Genomic DNA, 15,583 nt, shown 5'->3' with positions numbered 1-15,583 from the left:
GGAGACGCAATGCCCACTCTGGTTGCTGATTTTCTCAGTGGCAAGCATACTGCTTTGAGCAAATAACTTCATTTGTCTCAGTCTCAAGTCCTACCTGCTTCAAAGAGACCAAAGCCATATTATTAAGTTGTATTAGTTTTAGTTTTAGGCCTTAGGGTACCTAGAGCAAGGAAATTCACTACATAAATAGAAGGGCCACAGTGAAATATACACACTAATGTTTACTTTGGGATTTTTTCCACCTCATTATATTCCGATTTTTACAACTAAAAATGGTGTGAAGTAAGAAGAGGAAAAACTACATCCAGAATTAAATTATTTTGTTTCATTTCATTAAGATATTTCAGACATGATCTAACATTTTAAAAGTTTTTTTAAAAATCAAATTTGCTAGAAGATTATTGCAATCAAATTTTATAAAGTCAAGTGAGCATTGGTTCAAGCAGTTCATTTTCATCTCTATTTTTAAGCATATTTATTAAAATCTGATAGCTCCTCGATAAAATTATATGTCCTAGGATAAATTTCCATTGTTTACAGAATATCGGCATGTACTTCAAGTGATGTAAGTGAAAAACTATAAGCCACAAAACACATTTGTCCTATATTAGTATAAGAAGAGAGTTTTCTACCAAGCAAGTTAATAATACACAAAAGCATTCATTCTCATATAACATGTTTCATCAAAATAAGGAAAATAATTAACATTTAGCAAAAAGAAAAATCTATCCAAATGAAGTGCTAGAACAGCTAAAGACTTGACATACACTGATGATGCACGTGGTTAAACAACAAACACTCCATTACGAACTTTCACACCCCAGATGAACGACACTTATTTTCTACAGAGGAAGGGAATGCCTCTTAGGCAGGGATATTCTATTTGTTAATATGACACAGAAGCACAAGGAAGTCTAAAGTACTGCTCTCTCCTTGAAGACTAACAGGTTAGTGTCTCTAGGTACAGCAAGCAGCAGAAGTTAGATTTGGCCAGGTGCTCTGTGGGATTCCGTGAAGGTTAGAAGGTACATACATTACCTCAGAAGTTCAACCTTTTGCTGCATCTCACTGCATGTGCTTTGCAAGTCATGCATCATTGCCTTCAGCTCTTCCTCCTTTCCTCCTTGAGAAGGTACATCCTTTTGCTTAACTAAATTAGTGACTCTCTCCCTCAACTTCCTAGTCAGCTCCTGCAGCTTTTGTTTCTCCAGTTCTAACTCTGCTATCATGGCTTGACGCTGAAAATGACTGTCTTGCAGGCTTAGGAGAGCCGTGTTTTCCTCCAGTATAACTTGGTTCTGTTCTCCAGGCTTTTCTCGATGTGTCCGGATTGATCTGTGTAGCCAGGCAATTTCATGTGCTTTTACTTTTTCCAGGATCTGTGTATTCTGCTCAAGGTACTGGTTTTCTTGATAATGTCCTTCTATAATATGGTGTACATTCATCACCTTCGGCACACACGCTTCCAGTGTCTGATTTAGTTCAACTACCTTTTCATCAGCTTCATGGTCCAAGTTCTCTAAGTGGGTCTCACACAAGGAGAAGCAGTCACACCGGAACACTGCTCTTTCTTGCAGCTTCCCAATCTTGCCCTGAAGTCTCAAAACCAGAACATGCAGATCGTCGTTTTCTCTTCTGACCTCATCATAACTCTTTTCGAGGCTAAGGAATGTTTCAGTCACTTCTTCAACTTTCTTTAGCTCAGTCTGTAATCTCAAAACTTCTGAAGTGAGTTCTTTGTTGTTTTCTAGTGCTTCATCATAGCGTGTCTCCATCACTCTCAGCTCTTCCTGGAGACAGTCATTTTCTCTACTAGCATCTTCATATAACAATTTGTACTTGGGAGAAGCCTCCGGGATTCTCTCAAGCACATTTAGTTTCTTTTTGAGCACAGAAACATCAAACAGGAGGTCTTGTTTCTTTTCAGAAGCTCGATCGCAGTCTGCACGTAAGATCCTTAGTTGTTCCTGAAGTTGACAAACCTGATTCTTTAGGTCCCAGGTTTCAGTCCTGGTCTCCTCACTATTTTCAAGCTCAGAAAAACTCTCGATTGATGCTTCAGACTCCTCTATTTTGACCTCCTGTCTCTGAACAGAGCTCGTTCCTGTACTTTCCAGATCCTGACCCTCGTCGTCGTGCAGATCACTCAGGACACCTATTTGCTTCATTCGGTTTTGCAGTAAAAATGGCTCTGTTTGTTCCACAGAATTTCCAAAAAATCCAGTAGTTGGTCTATCTAAACAGGAAGACATTACTGATCCTGGCTCTAATTTTTGCAGCCTCTGTTGCAATCTAGAAATTTCAGTAGCCATTTTCACATTTTCCTTCACTGCTCGTTCGTGAGCTCTCTGCAGGCTTAAGAGGACATCTCCGTTCTCTTCCAACAGCCGCTCTCCTTGCTGGAGCAGGGACATGGCTCCACTTCCTTCTGCCTCCTCCCCTCCTATTTCCTGGCAGCCATTCTGAAGTCTGGAGGGAGGAGATGCCACCTGCTGCATTTCCTTAATTTTATTCTGAAGCCGGGAGATTTCTGTGCTCATCTTGGCTCTGTCTTGATCTGCTTTCTCACAGGTCACTTTGTGGATGTTCTCCAGGACCAGAAGCTTGGACATCATTTCCTGCCTCTCCTGGTCACGTTCCATTTCTAGCCTTTGACGCCACTGGTTGGCCAGCTGCTCCGAGACGCCTGCCTGGCACAGGACCTGCTCGCGGTCCTTCAGCTCTCTCTCGTGACTGCTTTTCAGCTCAAGTACCTGGTTGGACAATAGGCTTTGCTGACTTTCAGACATATTTCTTAGATCTTCCAGGTCTTTGAGCAGCTGCTCTCTCTCAACAACCATGCTATTCAAATGTTCTTTATATGTTTTCTCCAGCATCTCTCTCTCCTGGGTCAGGACCAGAGAAGTTGCTTTCTCTCTTTGCAGAGTCTCTTTAAGCTGCTCCTGGGCTTCTGCACACTCCTGGGTGAGCTCGTCTTTCTCAAACTCCCACTGGGCTCTCTCTTCGTGCTGCTGTTCCAGGAGCTCCTGAAGCTCTTGGCGGTAGTGCCCCTCCAGGCTTCGCAGAGCATTTCCACATCTCTCAGTGACTTTCTGACAATCCTCCTGAAACTGGGCTTCTATCTGACAGGTTCTTCTATTACACTCAATTTCCATTTTTTCCCTAAATGTGGTCAACATACAGCATTACTAAAACTGCCATCAACTCCAGAAGCAAACAAAAAAACATTTCCCATGCATAGAAGAAGCTGCAAGTCAACAATTTAAATATGGTTTCTTTCTAAAGATGGTTTTCACTTAATCCTTACGTGATTCATTTATACTGAGAAGGGATTTCATTTCTGAGAGCCAAGACTGGCAGCCATAATTCATCTAAAAGACTTAGCACTTAACCTCTCTTTGCATTTAGCAGGAAAATTTGGAAACCAAATTATCTGGCCCATCCTGGATGTATTTGCTTTTGGATTTTTTAACCAAAAACTTAAACAGATATTTTACATTAAATGATCAAATGCATATTAATGTAACCTCTCACTTGGGAAATATATAAAATTCTGTCATTTTAATTAAATATACATTGGAGGATAGTAATCATATAAACCACACATATTAACAAATTCATCATGTTTTTGCTTCTTATTTAATGAAAGCGCACTGAATTCAACAGAGTATGAAGTGCCAAAGCCCTCAAATGTACCTGAGATTTCATGTGAGTAAGGCAAGCACAAAGTAGTGTTTCATAACTCTGGGAGGAAACCTACCTTTACCTAGAATCTAGTTTATAAATAGCCTTTCTCAGAAAACAACAGGACTGAACTAGGAAGGAACCACATTGACAATAAGCTTGTCCTCATGTGTAACCTTAAAAGATACAAGTCAGATACAAGACGTCCTTTACTCTTTAAAAAAAAAAAAAAGTTTCAATAACCCCAGGGTAGGTCTATGTCAGCAAAATGGGAAAACAGGTTGAAAAATTAAAAAACCCAAATCCAGTCCATCAATGAGTTATTATGCCTGTGATTCATCAAAGTTTCCTTAATTGACTGAAACTTCTGACGCTCCTGAGGGACAGCACCCTAGGTTGCTCCATTTCCCCCGCTTTCTTACCTTCCCTCTTGAAGTTCCCTTTGGTGTTTTTCCAAGAGCTCTTTGCGTAACTCCTCTTTCTCAAGAGTGTGCTTCTCCACCAGGCTTTTCAGCTGCTCCTGGTGAAATTGCTCTAGTTCCTGAGTCAAGCCTCTCACCTTCTCTTCAGTCCAGGCACCGTGAATAAGTCCTTCCCTCTCTCGGTTAAAGTTTTCCTCCGCCTGCTCCAGTTTCTCCTTGAGCTCTGCCTCATGCTCCAGCCTCAGCTTCTCCTGCAGGAGAGTCTTTTCTTCATCCCACCTCATTTGCAGTTGTTGTTTCTCCTCCTCATGTTTGCAGGTAGTCATATGTTGTGCCTCCTTGAGCACCACTGCCTGGCCCTGAAGTTCTGCAATTTGATTTTTAAGGTCACTTATTTGTTTTTCCAAGATGTGCACTTCATTCTCATACTTTTGCTTCATGTTCTCCTGCTCCTTTTCACAGGCAGCCTTGGTTTCACCTAGCTGCTTTTCATAATGGTGCACCTAGAGTCAGAAAGCAAAACCACCACAGTGTTATTCAACTCAAGGCCATGGAAAGGCGATGGGGGCAGAAGTACTTTTTCGCTACAAGAGATTCCTCAGTTTTCCCATTTTGTTTTAAAGTAACAATTCAGAAACACATTAAATAAGATATATTTAAGTCAGGCATGGGTTGCTTTCCTTTATTTAACTTGGCTGAATCTTATTAATTTCTGAACAACTCTATGAAAACTGACTAAACCTTCACAGAGATAGCATTTGTCTTCCCAGGCATCCTTCCCAACCGCAAACTTAGGGTCTTAACATACTTAATTAAACTCATATATTTATTGAACACCTTTAAGGCAGTTTGCAGGCCTGGTGGGGACACAAAGTTGGGTCAGACTTGTCCCTGCTATTAAGGAGAAATCAGTCTAGACCTGGTTATGACAAATACAAACATGTATGCTACAAGGCAGAATAAAAAATATAGAAAGTATAGAAAAAAGAGCTACCATAACCAGGGGATTCAAAGGAGGGAATAATCACATTTGGTGGGGGAATTCAGGAATGGGTTCATGCAAGAGGTAACATTTGATACAAACTCTGAAGGGTAAGTAGACTTTCAAGGGGTAGAAAGAAGTAATAATATAGCATGTAACAGCATGAGCAAAAGAGGACATTCTGATGAAGAACAGCAAACTGCCTGCTTTGGCTACAGGATAAGTTAACTCAAAGAAATGGTAAATGAGAAACATGGAAAAATAAGTTGAACCTAGAAGGTGAAGGGTTTGGGAGGTCAAGACTCAGAACTTGTACCTAATTTAGGAGGTAATATTACATCCATGGGCTTTTTTTCATGTTAAGACTTTTTTTTTTTAACAAGTTGGAAATAATGTAATGGCCATCAGGTTCCATGTTTGCTAGAACATATATTACATTTTGGAGAAACTCTATGAGGAAAAGGCCTCGTGCTTGGTCTATGACACCATCCTGAGAAAATGGGCTCCTGGCAGCCACCAAGACACAAGAAATGTATAGACAGCGCTGCTCTATGAGAAAAAAGAACTGAGAATGTCCTACATACAAACGCTTGTTAGAGCTTACAGAAATTAGAGAACAGGATTGATATGAAGGACTTACTTTATCTTCAAGCTCCAGTCTTAGGCGGCACAAGTCCCGGTGATGATGTTCTTTCATCTGCTCGATGACCAGCTCCGCCTCAATGCTCATATTCAGTGGGTTGCATTCTTCAGAACCAAGCCCTGAAAACACATGACATCTGTTGACCCTGATCCTTCAATAACACAACTGGCATCTGAGGAGGGACATCTAGTTTAACAAAGGAATAATTTCAGCCTAAATTGCCAAGATGAGCTCTACTAGGAAACAACAGAAGCCAAGAGAAGTCTCTTTTGTTTTCAAACACTTGGAAAAACAAGAAAAAATGAAGGTGAACAGATTCTTTCATAGGCGGGCAGTGCATCAAACCTTAATAGTATGCATTTTTTCGAACGGTAGGTGGGGGGTAGATGTGCAAATTGTTCCTTAAATGTGATCTCCTCCTAATGAAAATGCCCTGGAGAGAGGCAGTTTGGTCTAACCAACCAGTCTTCTATTCATCCAACAAATACTGAATAACAAATTAGCAGAGGGGCAATGTGGCAGGAGAATGAATGACCAGCATACTTGCTGCTATGCCTTGAGGTGTTCATTTCATAGGTCAACATATCCAACCCACCACTCAACATCACAGATAACTGAGTATTGTAATATTAATTTCTTGTAGTGCAGGTGGAGCCCCATCTTAAACTATCAGCTACAATTTTTTTAAAAACTGATAAAGACTGACTGGGACTTTAAAATGAACATAATAAGTTGGGAGGGCCTATGGGAGGAGCTAGGGCTTATGGAAGGAGTTCTCCCACCCTACATAATAGCGAGAACCCTATAGGAAGAACTCCATGTTTACAATAAAGTTCTGTGGTTCAACTTGACTTCCCTTGACTTCCTTTTTCCTTTATATGAATAACCTTCCATCTTGGCACGCAGGCCAGTGTGTGTACATGGCTTGCCAGGTCTGCATGCACTGGGCTGCAACCCTTTCTTTTCCCTGAATAAATTCTTTTTGGTGACAAAACATCTAGTCAATACTATTTTTCAGCCAACAAAACAAACAGGGCATAGGTCAGGAACACAGGTATTGGCAGTTTGGGGAAAATTTCTCAACTCCTCCAGGCGTTCACCTTTGCTACTGCTCACGACGATGACTGAGAAGGACACTGAAATGTAAAGGGTTAAGTTGGGGGCTGAGCTAGGACACAGACAAAATGATTCTGTCAGGTAGAAACCTCTTACGGCAGGGGACTCAGGAAGGTTTTCATGTGGGGGTACACAGGCAGATGGGAGAAAGGCGTAAGTCTAGTATCTGGAATTGACAGTTTTGCATTGAGCTTTTGCTTCATATGTCATGGCATATCCCCAACTAAGAAGTGATACTTGGGGTGTAAAAACCCCAAGATGGTACAGCTTTACGTACTCATGAGGAGAACCCACCCAACACTTGGTCACCTATGGAAAAGTTCAGAAAAACTTCTGAAATGTATCATATCATCAGTTGAGCTCCATCCTTATAGTACAGTGAGGCCACAGACTCAGAGCAAAGGTCTTAAGGCCGCTCCCTGTCCCCTGCCCAACCCCCTATTTATTCTAGAATACGTGAGAAGAAGACTAAACAACCCTTTCAAGAACCTGTATTCCTGTAACAAGTAACAGTGGACAACACTATTTATAACTGGAGAATCAACACAGGAATGGAAAAATCAAACCACAAGGATGTTTGCTTTACTTGACAAAAAGAAAAAAAAAACTTATTAGGAGCCCTTTCTGAAATTCAAACACACTGAAGGAAAGAGGCTTGAGAACAGGAGGGAGCAAAACAGCTGATAATGAATGTAGGAGGGTTCCCAAACAACTCTGCCTTCCAAACTTGCCACTCAAAATCTTCCTCAAAGGCACAGGCAACCAACACTTATTTATCTTATTTGTTGTTTTGCAGAAGCAATGCAGACATTTAGCACAGCCTGCATAAGAAAACCAAATTCTGTGGTTTCCAGCTGGCCTCCTCTCCAAAACCATCACCATACCAGCTGGGCAAAAGGGAGGTTAGAAAGGGAGGATTCAGCAATAGCTCAGCCAAATTCTAACATTCCCAAGGCCTGGATTCTCAGACTTGGGGACAGTTTTCTTTTTAAACAAATCAAATATCCTTGTGGTCTGATTTTTCCATTACTTTGTTGATGTATATAAAAATCAGATGGAAATATTCTCATAAAGATTTCAAGGACAAATGAAAAAACAGACCACAAGTGAAATAGCTCAAGAAAATAGTATTGCCAGTCTTTTTTTTTTTTTTCGGTTGCCAAAGTTTTTCAATTTTACATTCAATCATGGTTCTAAAAAGAAAAGTCAATGCAGAGATTCTGAAAAGATGGGATCTGAATGGCTTACCCTGGTCAGGTTCAAGGCAACCACTGTTAACATCAAGTTCTTCTGACAGTGAGTTCTTTAAGGGAAGTCTGAAAACTTTGCCTTGTGTACGATATTCTTCCAGCTCAGACTGGAGTTCATCCACTTGGTCTTGTAATACCTGGAGTTTAAAAACCAACACAAGTCTTACATGTGACAGCAAATCACAAGCAACAAAAGAAAAAATAGATAAATTGGACATCATCAAAAGTAAAAACTTCTGTGCTTCAAAGGATACCATCAAGAAACTAAAAAGAGAACTCACAGAATGGGAGAATTTTTGCAAATTATGTATCTGATAAGGGACATGTAACTAGAATATATAAAGAACTATTACAACTTAATAATAAAAAGACAACCCACTAAATATTAGGCAAAGGATCTGAATAGACATTTCTCCAAAGAAGATATACCAATAAACAAATGAAAAAGTAGTCAACATCATTAGCCATCAGGGAAATGCAAACCAAAACCATAACGAGATACCACTTCATACCTGCTGGGACGACTACAATAAAAAAGACAAACAATAACAATTACTGGCAAGGATGGGGAGAAATCGGAACTCTCATACTGATGGGAATGTAAAATGGTGCAAACCCCCTGGAAAACGTTTGGCAGTTCCTCAAAAAGTTAAACATACAGTGATCATGTAACCTAGCAATTCCACTCCTGGGTATATACGCAAGAGGAATGAAAGCATATGTCCACACAAAAACTTGCATACAAATGTTCACAGCAGTGTTATTCATAACATTCAAAACAACTCAAATGTCCATCAAGTAATGAATGCATAAATAAAGTATGGTGTAGTTATACAATGGAATACTACGCAGCAACTGAAAGAAATGAAGTACTGATACATGCTACCACATGGATGAACCTCGAAAACATTATATATTGTATGATTCCACGAAACACAAAGAACAGGCAAATCTGTAGATGCAGAAAGATTATTAATTGCCTAGGGCTGGGATCATGGGACAGAGTACAGCTAAGGGGAGTGGTAGTTTCTTTTGGAACAACCTTATGAGCAACCACATAAGGAGGTGATGTTTCCCTCATTTCTGCACAAATGCAACGTTCACCTGAGCAGTTAGAACTTGTTATGCTTATCTTGTTAAAATGAATAAGTGTTTGTGGTTTAAGAAAAAAAAAAATCAAATTCCTAAGCTTAGGAGAGTTATTTAAAAAAAAAAAATCAAAGATTCCCATTATTTATACAACTTTTTGTTTCTTCTCGTAGGAATTTGTAATGATTTACTAGCTAAAGATTTGAGTGGTTTCTGTTTCATTTGCATTTTGTAAATAAAATAATGAATGTATTCAGAAAAACAAAACCTCACAGGACAAAGGCAAATTACATCAGATTAGGTCTTTAATGATCGATCAATCAGGAAAGGCTAATTTTGTTTAAGCACATCAACACCAACACACATTCCTCCACTCGGAATAAAAATCCCTGTATTTTCCTCTAAGCCCTGGCAATTTCCGACCTAGATAAAGCAGACTTAAACGCAGTTTGTATGATTCCCTAATATTTCAGGATACTACAAATAATATTAATAGCTAGCATTTGGGTTAAGTGCTTATTACGTCCCAGGCTCTGTTCTAAGCACTCTATCTACATATATTCACTCATTGACTCTTCACAACAACCCTTTATTTTTACCATCTTATAGATGAGGAATTGGGGCACCCACAGGTAAGTGACTTGCTCATGGTCACACAGCTAGGAAACGGCGCAGCAGGATTTGCACCCAGGCCCGCCTCCACTTACGAAATGCTGTTCAGCCACTCACCCTGCACTGCTGCTCATATTCATTTCTCATCTGTGTCAACCTCTCTTCTTGCAGAAAGAATTCAGCGCTGCTGGGATCAAGATCACCAAACTAGAAAAGGAAATGGGCACAGCTGTCATTTTTCCCAGTGTCCTTCTGACTTATAACATACCAAAGACCCCGGTTTCTGGGGTTCACCCAGTCTCTTGAGTATGGCAACAATGTGACATTTTAGCAGAAAAAGCACCCACAGGATGATGGGAAGAACATGCTAGAGCCACGTGTTCAACTCAGGCCGGGATCATTTCCCAGTGCCATGCAGTGTTTCCCTCACATCCAACCTCTTAAATTATATCCCAGCAAAAATGACCACTTCTGTTAGCCCCCTAAATAATTCCCTAACAGAAACCATCTTGGTGGCCTTGCTTCTGCTCTTCTGAGCAAACTACACTTGGGGCTGCATATTAGGAAATCAAATTTACACAGATTTACCTTTTCGGCTAACACATTTTCCAAATTCCGCTGAAGCTTATTTGTCAGATTCTCATATTCTGCCAACTTCTCTGCATTTTCCAGAAGCTCATTTTCTAGACGACTGTTTTCCTGAAGAAATTGGGGGAAAATAAAGAAATGTGGGGAAAATAGGTGCAGATTAAAAAATAAGCAAACCGTTGTACCATTTTATAGGAGGCATAAATCAGTGCTCTAGATTGAGAAAATTTGTTCACTTTGCACATTTCAGATGAGATGAAAGTAAATATAAAAAAAAATGGTATTTATGTTATAGCCCAAAAGTCTGCCTCCTTTTTTTGATCTTACCAATCTGTGCTGTCCCATATGCAGCCACTAGTGGTCACACATGGATACTGAGCACTTGAAATATGTAAAGCAAACTGAGCTGTGCTGGAAGTAGAAAATACCAGATTTCTGAGTTCATAGAAAAACATAAAATAGCTCAATAATAATTTTTGTATATTGATTACATGTCAAAATGATAATGTTTAGAGATACTGGATTAAATAAAGTGATTTAAAATTAATTTGACTTGTTTCTTTTTACCTTTTAATGTGGCTATTTGAAAATTTGTAAGAAAACATAAGTACTAAACTTATAGACCTTGGGTTCAAAGAGCATTTTATGAATTTGACTCCAAAGTGAGGGAAGTAAAAGCTAAAATAAATGAATGAGACTATATCAAACTTAAAAGCTTCTGCCCAGCAAAAGAAACCATTGACAAAATAATGAGGCAACCAACTGAATGGGAGAAGATTTTTGCAAACAGTGCCTCGAAAAAAGAGCTAATATCCAGAATATACAAGGAACTCATACAACTCAACAACAAAAAAAACAAACAACCCAATTGAAAAATGGGCAGAGGACCTGAAGAGACATTTCTCCAAAGAGGACACACAAATGGCAAAGACATATGAAAAAATGTTTAACATCACTAACCATCAGAGAAATGCAAATAAATGAGATATCACCTCACCCCAGTCAGAATGGCTATCATCAACAAGACAAATAGTAACAAGTGTTGGAGAGGCTGTGGAGAAAAAGGAACCCTCATACACTGTTGGTGGGAATGCAGATGGATGCAGCCACTATGGAAGGCAGTGTGGAGGTTCCTCAAAAAATTACGAATAGAATTACCATATGACCCAGCAATCCCTCTCCTGGGTATCTACCCCAAAAATCTGAACACATTTATCCATAAAGACACGTGTGCTCCAATGTTCACTGCAGCTTTCCTTACAGTGGCCAAGACATGGAAACAACCAAAATGTCCTTCGATAGATGAATGGATAAAGAAGTTGTGGTATATATTCACAATGGAATACTATTTGGCAGTAAGAAAAGATGTATAGTATCATTTGTGACAACATGGATGGATCTTGAGATTATAATGCTAAGCAGAATATGTCAGACAGAAAAAGTAGAAGAACCATATGATTTCACTGATATGAGGTATATAAAACTGAAAACAACAAAAGAACAAGACAAACAAATGAAGGAACAAAAACTCATAGACATAGACAATAGTTTAGGGGTTACCAGAGGGTAAGGGGGAGGGGGTCTCTAGAAGAGGGTAAACGGGATCTAATATATGGTGATAGAAAGAGAACTGACTGGGTGGTGAACACACAATGTGATATATAATGTTTTACAGAATCTTACATCTGAAATCTATGTAACTACTAACAATTGTCGTCCCAATAAACTTTAATTTAAACAAAAAAAAGAAAGAAAATTTGAAATTATGTATATGGCTTGCATTATATTTCTATTGGACAGCATTGCAGTGAAAAATTCAATGACACAAAAAACATTCTCAACATATTGTCAAATGAAAGAAAACTGGCTACAGAATAACTTGTTCAGATGACAGCAAAAGGGAAGTCAGAAAAACTATAGAAAGTAGACTAAAATCAATTTTCATTTAGTGATGTTACAGTTTAGTTTATATTTAATTTACAATTTTATTTTGGTTTAGAGGTGTAAAAGCTACATATTATAGGTTTTTCATAATTGGTATGTTTAAATTATTATAATAAAATAACACATCAACTGAAGTCCACAAAATGTGGGAGTTTTTTTTCTGTGCATATAATACTTGTTAGAGAGCTTCCCACCCACATTTGTTAAAAAAGAAATAAAATAAAATCACACAGATGCGCCATTTGACATATTTTCTATTCCAATGTTAAAGGATGATTGGAAGAACATTATTTTCAAAGTACATTTTGCCAAAAGAATATAGAGCCAATATATTTTAATACATTCCAGTTCACACCCTCACACAGCAATATGGAGTAAAAAAGTATGTGCTTGAAGCATTTAAAAAAATACTACCTCCCCCCACCAAATGCCAATTCTATTAGATTGGTGCAAAATTGCGGTTTAAAAGGTTAAAAATAATTGCAAAAACCGCAATTACTTTTGCACCAACCTAATACAACTCTAACTTTTCAAGGTATGTCTAAACTTAGATGTCAAAACACTGAGGAGCAATCTCGGTGTGTCAAGCCTGTGCAGGTGCTCTGGGCACTGAGGAATCAGATGCTGTTACTGACCACAGGGAACGCAGTCTGGACGGAGGGGGGGAGACAGATATGGATACAATTCCCTATGACGCAATAGAACATACCCTATTTCTGGCAAGAAGAAAGTGATATGGGAACAAAAAAGTAATTTGGCTTGCAGTGTTGGAGAATGCAGTGAAGGAGTATGAAAGCCCTCTACGGAACTGAGAGAGCTGATGGTGCCGGGGGTTGGGGGCAGGGCACTGGGGGTTGCTGCCAGTTCCTGGGCTCAGGAAGGACAAGTCCCGTTTCAGAGCCCTCAGGGCTACCACACTGCACTTTTACAAAGGGTAATGGTGTGACTGTAGTGTTCTTTAGTAAGGTGACTGGTGGCTCTATGGAGATTGGATAGACAGAAGACAGGCTGCACATTAAGACCACCGAGAAATCGTGATGAGAATTTTGAACCTATTTAGAGCCTGTGGAAATGGAGAGGAAGTGGGTAAATCTGAGAGGCATTTCAGAGCATCAACAGGATGTAAGGACTGATGAGTGAGGATGACTGAGGATTTTAGCTTCTATGACTTACCGCATATGGTGATATCAATTACGGAGAAAATTCAGGAGAGGAAGCAGTTTGATGGTTAGGGAGCGAGGAGTAGCTCAGTTTTTGATATGTGGAGTTTTGGGAACCTTTCACAACCTCAATGATAGTGAATATTCCATACATATTTTTACATTCCAGAGACTGTGTATGTAGTATCTCATTTAATCCCCCTATCAGTGCCATGGGGTAGGCGTTACGATAGCGGCCGTTTTGTACACTAGATAACAGGTTTGGGTAACTTGAACAAGGCTTTCCAGTAAGTAGTGGTATCCAGATTGGAACCAGTCTGGATCCAGAAACCCCACCCACCACCTCATCACTAGACTACACTGTACATATTATCTGGTGTAACAGTCCAACAAAGAGAAGGATCACTCCCTCTACTGAGGCATAGGAAAGGAGAGGAGGATGTATAAGGGAAAAGGCACATTTGGAAGCAGAGAAGCAAAGCTGATGGGCAGTGTGGCAGGAACAAGGCCATTTGCTAACAGTAAGGGGTACGGGAAGGGCAGAGAAGGGAGAAGGCACCAACCAGGTGCCAAACAGCCCTGAGAACCCAGTGTAACTTCAGCGGGGGAAGAATAAGATACACTAATCAACACTGTTGGCAAACCAGAAGTCTGGGTACTCCTGGAATCTAGACCCCAGTGGGGGTCATGCCCCAGGTGGGTAAAATGACAGGAGCCCTCGGACTGAGCCCTGTGCAGACGTGCCCTCTTACAGAGCTGCACTTTTCCATACGGCATCCCCAGCAGGACACAGACCACAGAGCTACTAGGGTGATTACCTTTAAAGAGAGGGCAAGGCGGTCCCGGATATAGTTCTCTTCTGTTTTTGCCTTTTCAATTTCCTGCTCAAGTTCCAAACGCTGTTTGCCCACCTGTTGCATGATCTGCTCTCTCTCCTTTCGGAGTTCATGCTTTAAGGCTGCTATGCGCTCCTTGTACTCTTCGTCCAATTTCCTGTGAGGAGGAAAGACCGACAAGCTGCCACCACATCCCTCAGAGGTCCCTATGTGGATCCATCAAAACATGGAAACACAGAGTCACAGAGATGGGAAGCAGCTTGAGAAGGTATCTAGTGTACCCTGCTTTCCTTTAGCTTAGCCACAGCCAAGGCACTGCAGCCAGGTGTCGCCAACTCACTCAGGCCAGCAGGCTGAGCCGCACTGCCCTGGGCCAAGGTGGTGGGAAAGCAGGGGCCTGGCGCTACCAATCGCACCTGAGATTGTACTCATTCCGTCGCTCTATGGCTGCATGGTGATCATCCACCTCTGAGGCCATTAGCGACTTCAGCTTCTCAGCTTTGTCCAGATCTGACCGTAGCTTCTCTTTTTCTCTGACCACTTGATCAACTCGCTCCCTAGAATCAGAAATAAATCGAGTGAAAGGGAAACGTCTCTCAGCAACAAGTAGACTCCCTCCCCTCCCCCCCCAAAAAAAGCTCTCATCTGGCTTGCTTCAATACAAACACAAAACCAAGACAACCAAACCCTTCCAACACAGACATTCCACAGCTCCCTTTAAAAATCTACATGCAAGTCTAAGCTCTACCTCATTTTCACAGTAAAGGGATGATAGGAGATTAACCACATTTGCATAGAGAGTAAAAGAGTGTGTGTCACAGGCATCTGAGTGACCTGAGGAACAAGCAGAAAAGGGAATGGAAGAGGTGATCCTTCCCCCCAACTCACAGCAACTGCCGGATTTCAGCTTTAAAGCTGGCCAGAGCTGCCTGGTGAACGCCATTCTTGGTGACCAAAAGTTCATTTTCAAGAGCCAGTGTCAATTCTGTCAAGTTGATGTTTCCATCAAGGCTGAAATCCAAGGCCTAGAAATCAGAACAAATTCAAGACAATCACAAGTTCTATCCTCTGAAAGCAGAAAATGGGAATGCTAACAAATGTATAGAACTGAATTTTACAGTCTAGAAGATGGATGATTACATTTCCTTAGTGATTGCTAAGGAGCACTCTTAAATCCAGAACATAACTAGCGTCTCTTTAAGGAAATGCTACCTGGAACTTTAAATAAACACAGTGGTATAATTCTAATCTTTACCA

General features: G+C 40.4%; 1 protein-coding gene across 5 annotated transcripts in view; it reads right to left on the bottom strand.

Moving 5' to 3' along the window:
* NIN (ninein) overlaps positions 1 to 15,583 on the bottom strand; it is an 86,383-nt gene that overhangs the window by 28,713 nt on the left and 42,087 nt on the right. For 4 of the 5 annotated variants that reach the window (XM_019725670.2, XM_019725673.2, XM_019725674.2 and 1 more), the window contains exons 8-16: positions 15,215 to 15,351; positions 14,743 to 14,883; positions 14,309 to 14,483; positions 10,387 to 10,497; positions 9,916 to 10,005; positions 8,096 to 8,234; positions 5,729 to 5,850; positions 4,107 to 4,609; positions 1,039 to 3,162 (exon numbers count right to left, since the gene is read on the bottom strand). In XM_019725670.2, the coding sequence (XP_019581229.2) occupies positions 1,039 to 3,162; positions 4,107 to 4,609; positions 5,729 to 5,850; positions 8,096 to 8,234; positions 9,916 to 10,005; positions 10,387 to 10,497; positions 14,309 to 14,483; positions 14,743 to 14,883; positions 15,215 to 15,351 (3,542 nt within the window). The remainder of the gene's footprint in view (positions 1 to 1,038; positions 3,163 to 4,106; positions 4,610 to 5,728; positions 5,851 to 8,095; positions 8,235 to 9,915; positions 10,006 to 10,386; positions 10,498 to 14,308; positions 14,484 to 14,742; positions 14,884 to 15,214; positions 15,352 to 15,583) is intronic. The other variant, XM_019725676.2, reaches the window with a different exon arrangement.

The sequence above is a fragment of the Rhinolophus sinicus genome, linkage group LG03, assembly GCF_036562045.2.
Source record: "Rhinolophus sinicus isolate RSC01 linkage group LG03, ASM3656204v1, whole genome shotgun sequence".
Lineage (NCBI taxonomy): Eukaryota > Metazoa > Chordata > Mammalia > Chiroptera > Rhinolophidae > Rhinolophus > Rhinolophus sinicus.
This window is presented reverse-complemented; position numbering and strand designations above follow the sequence as displayed.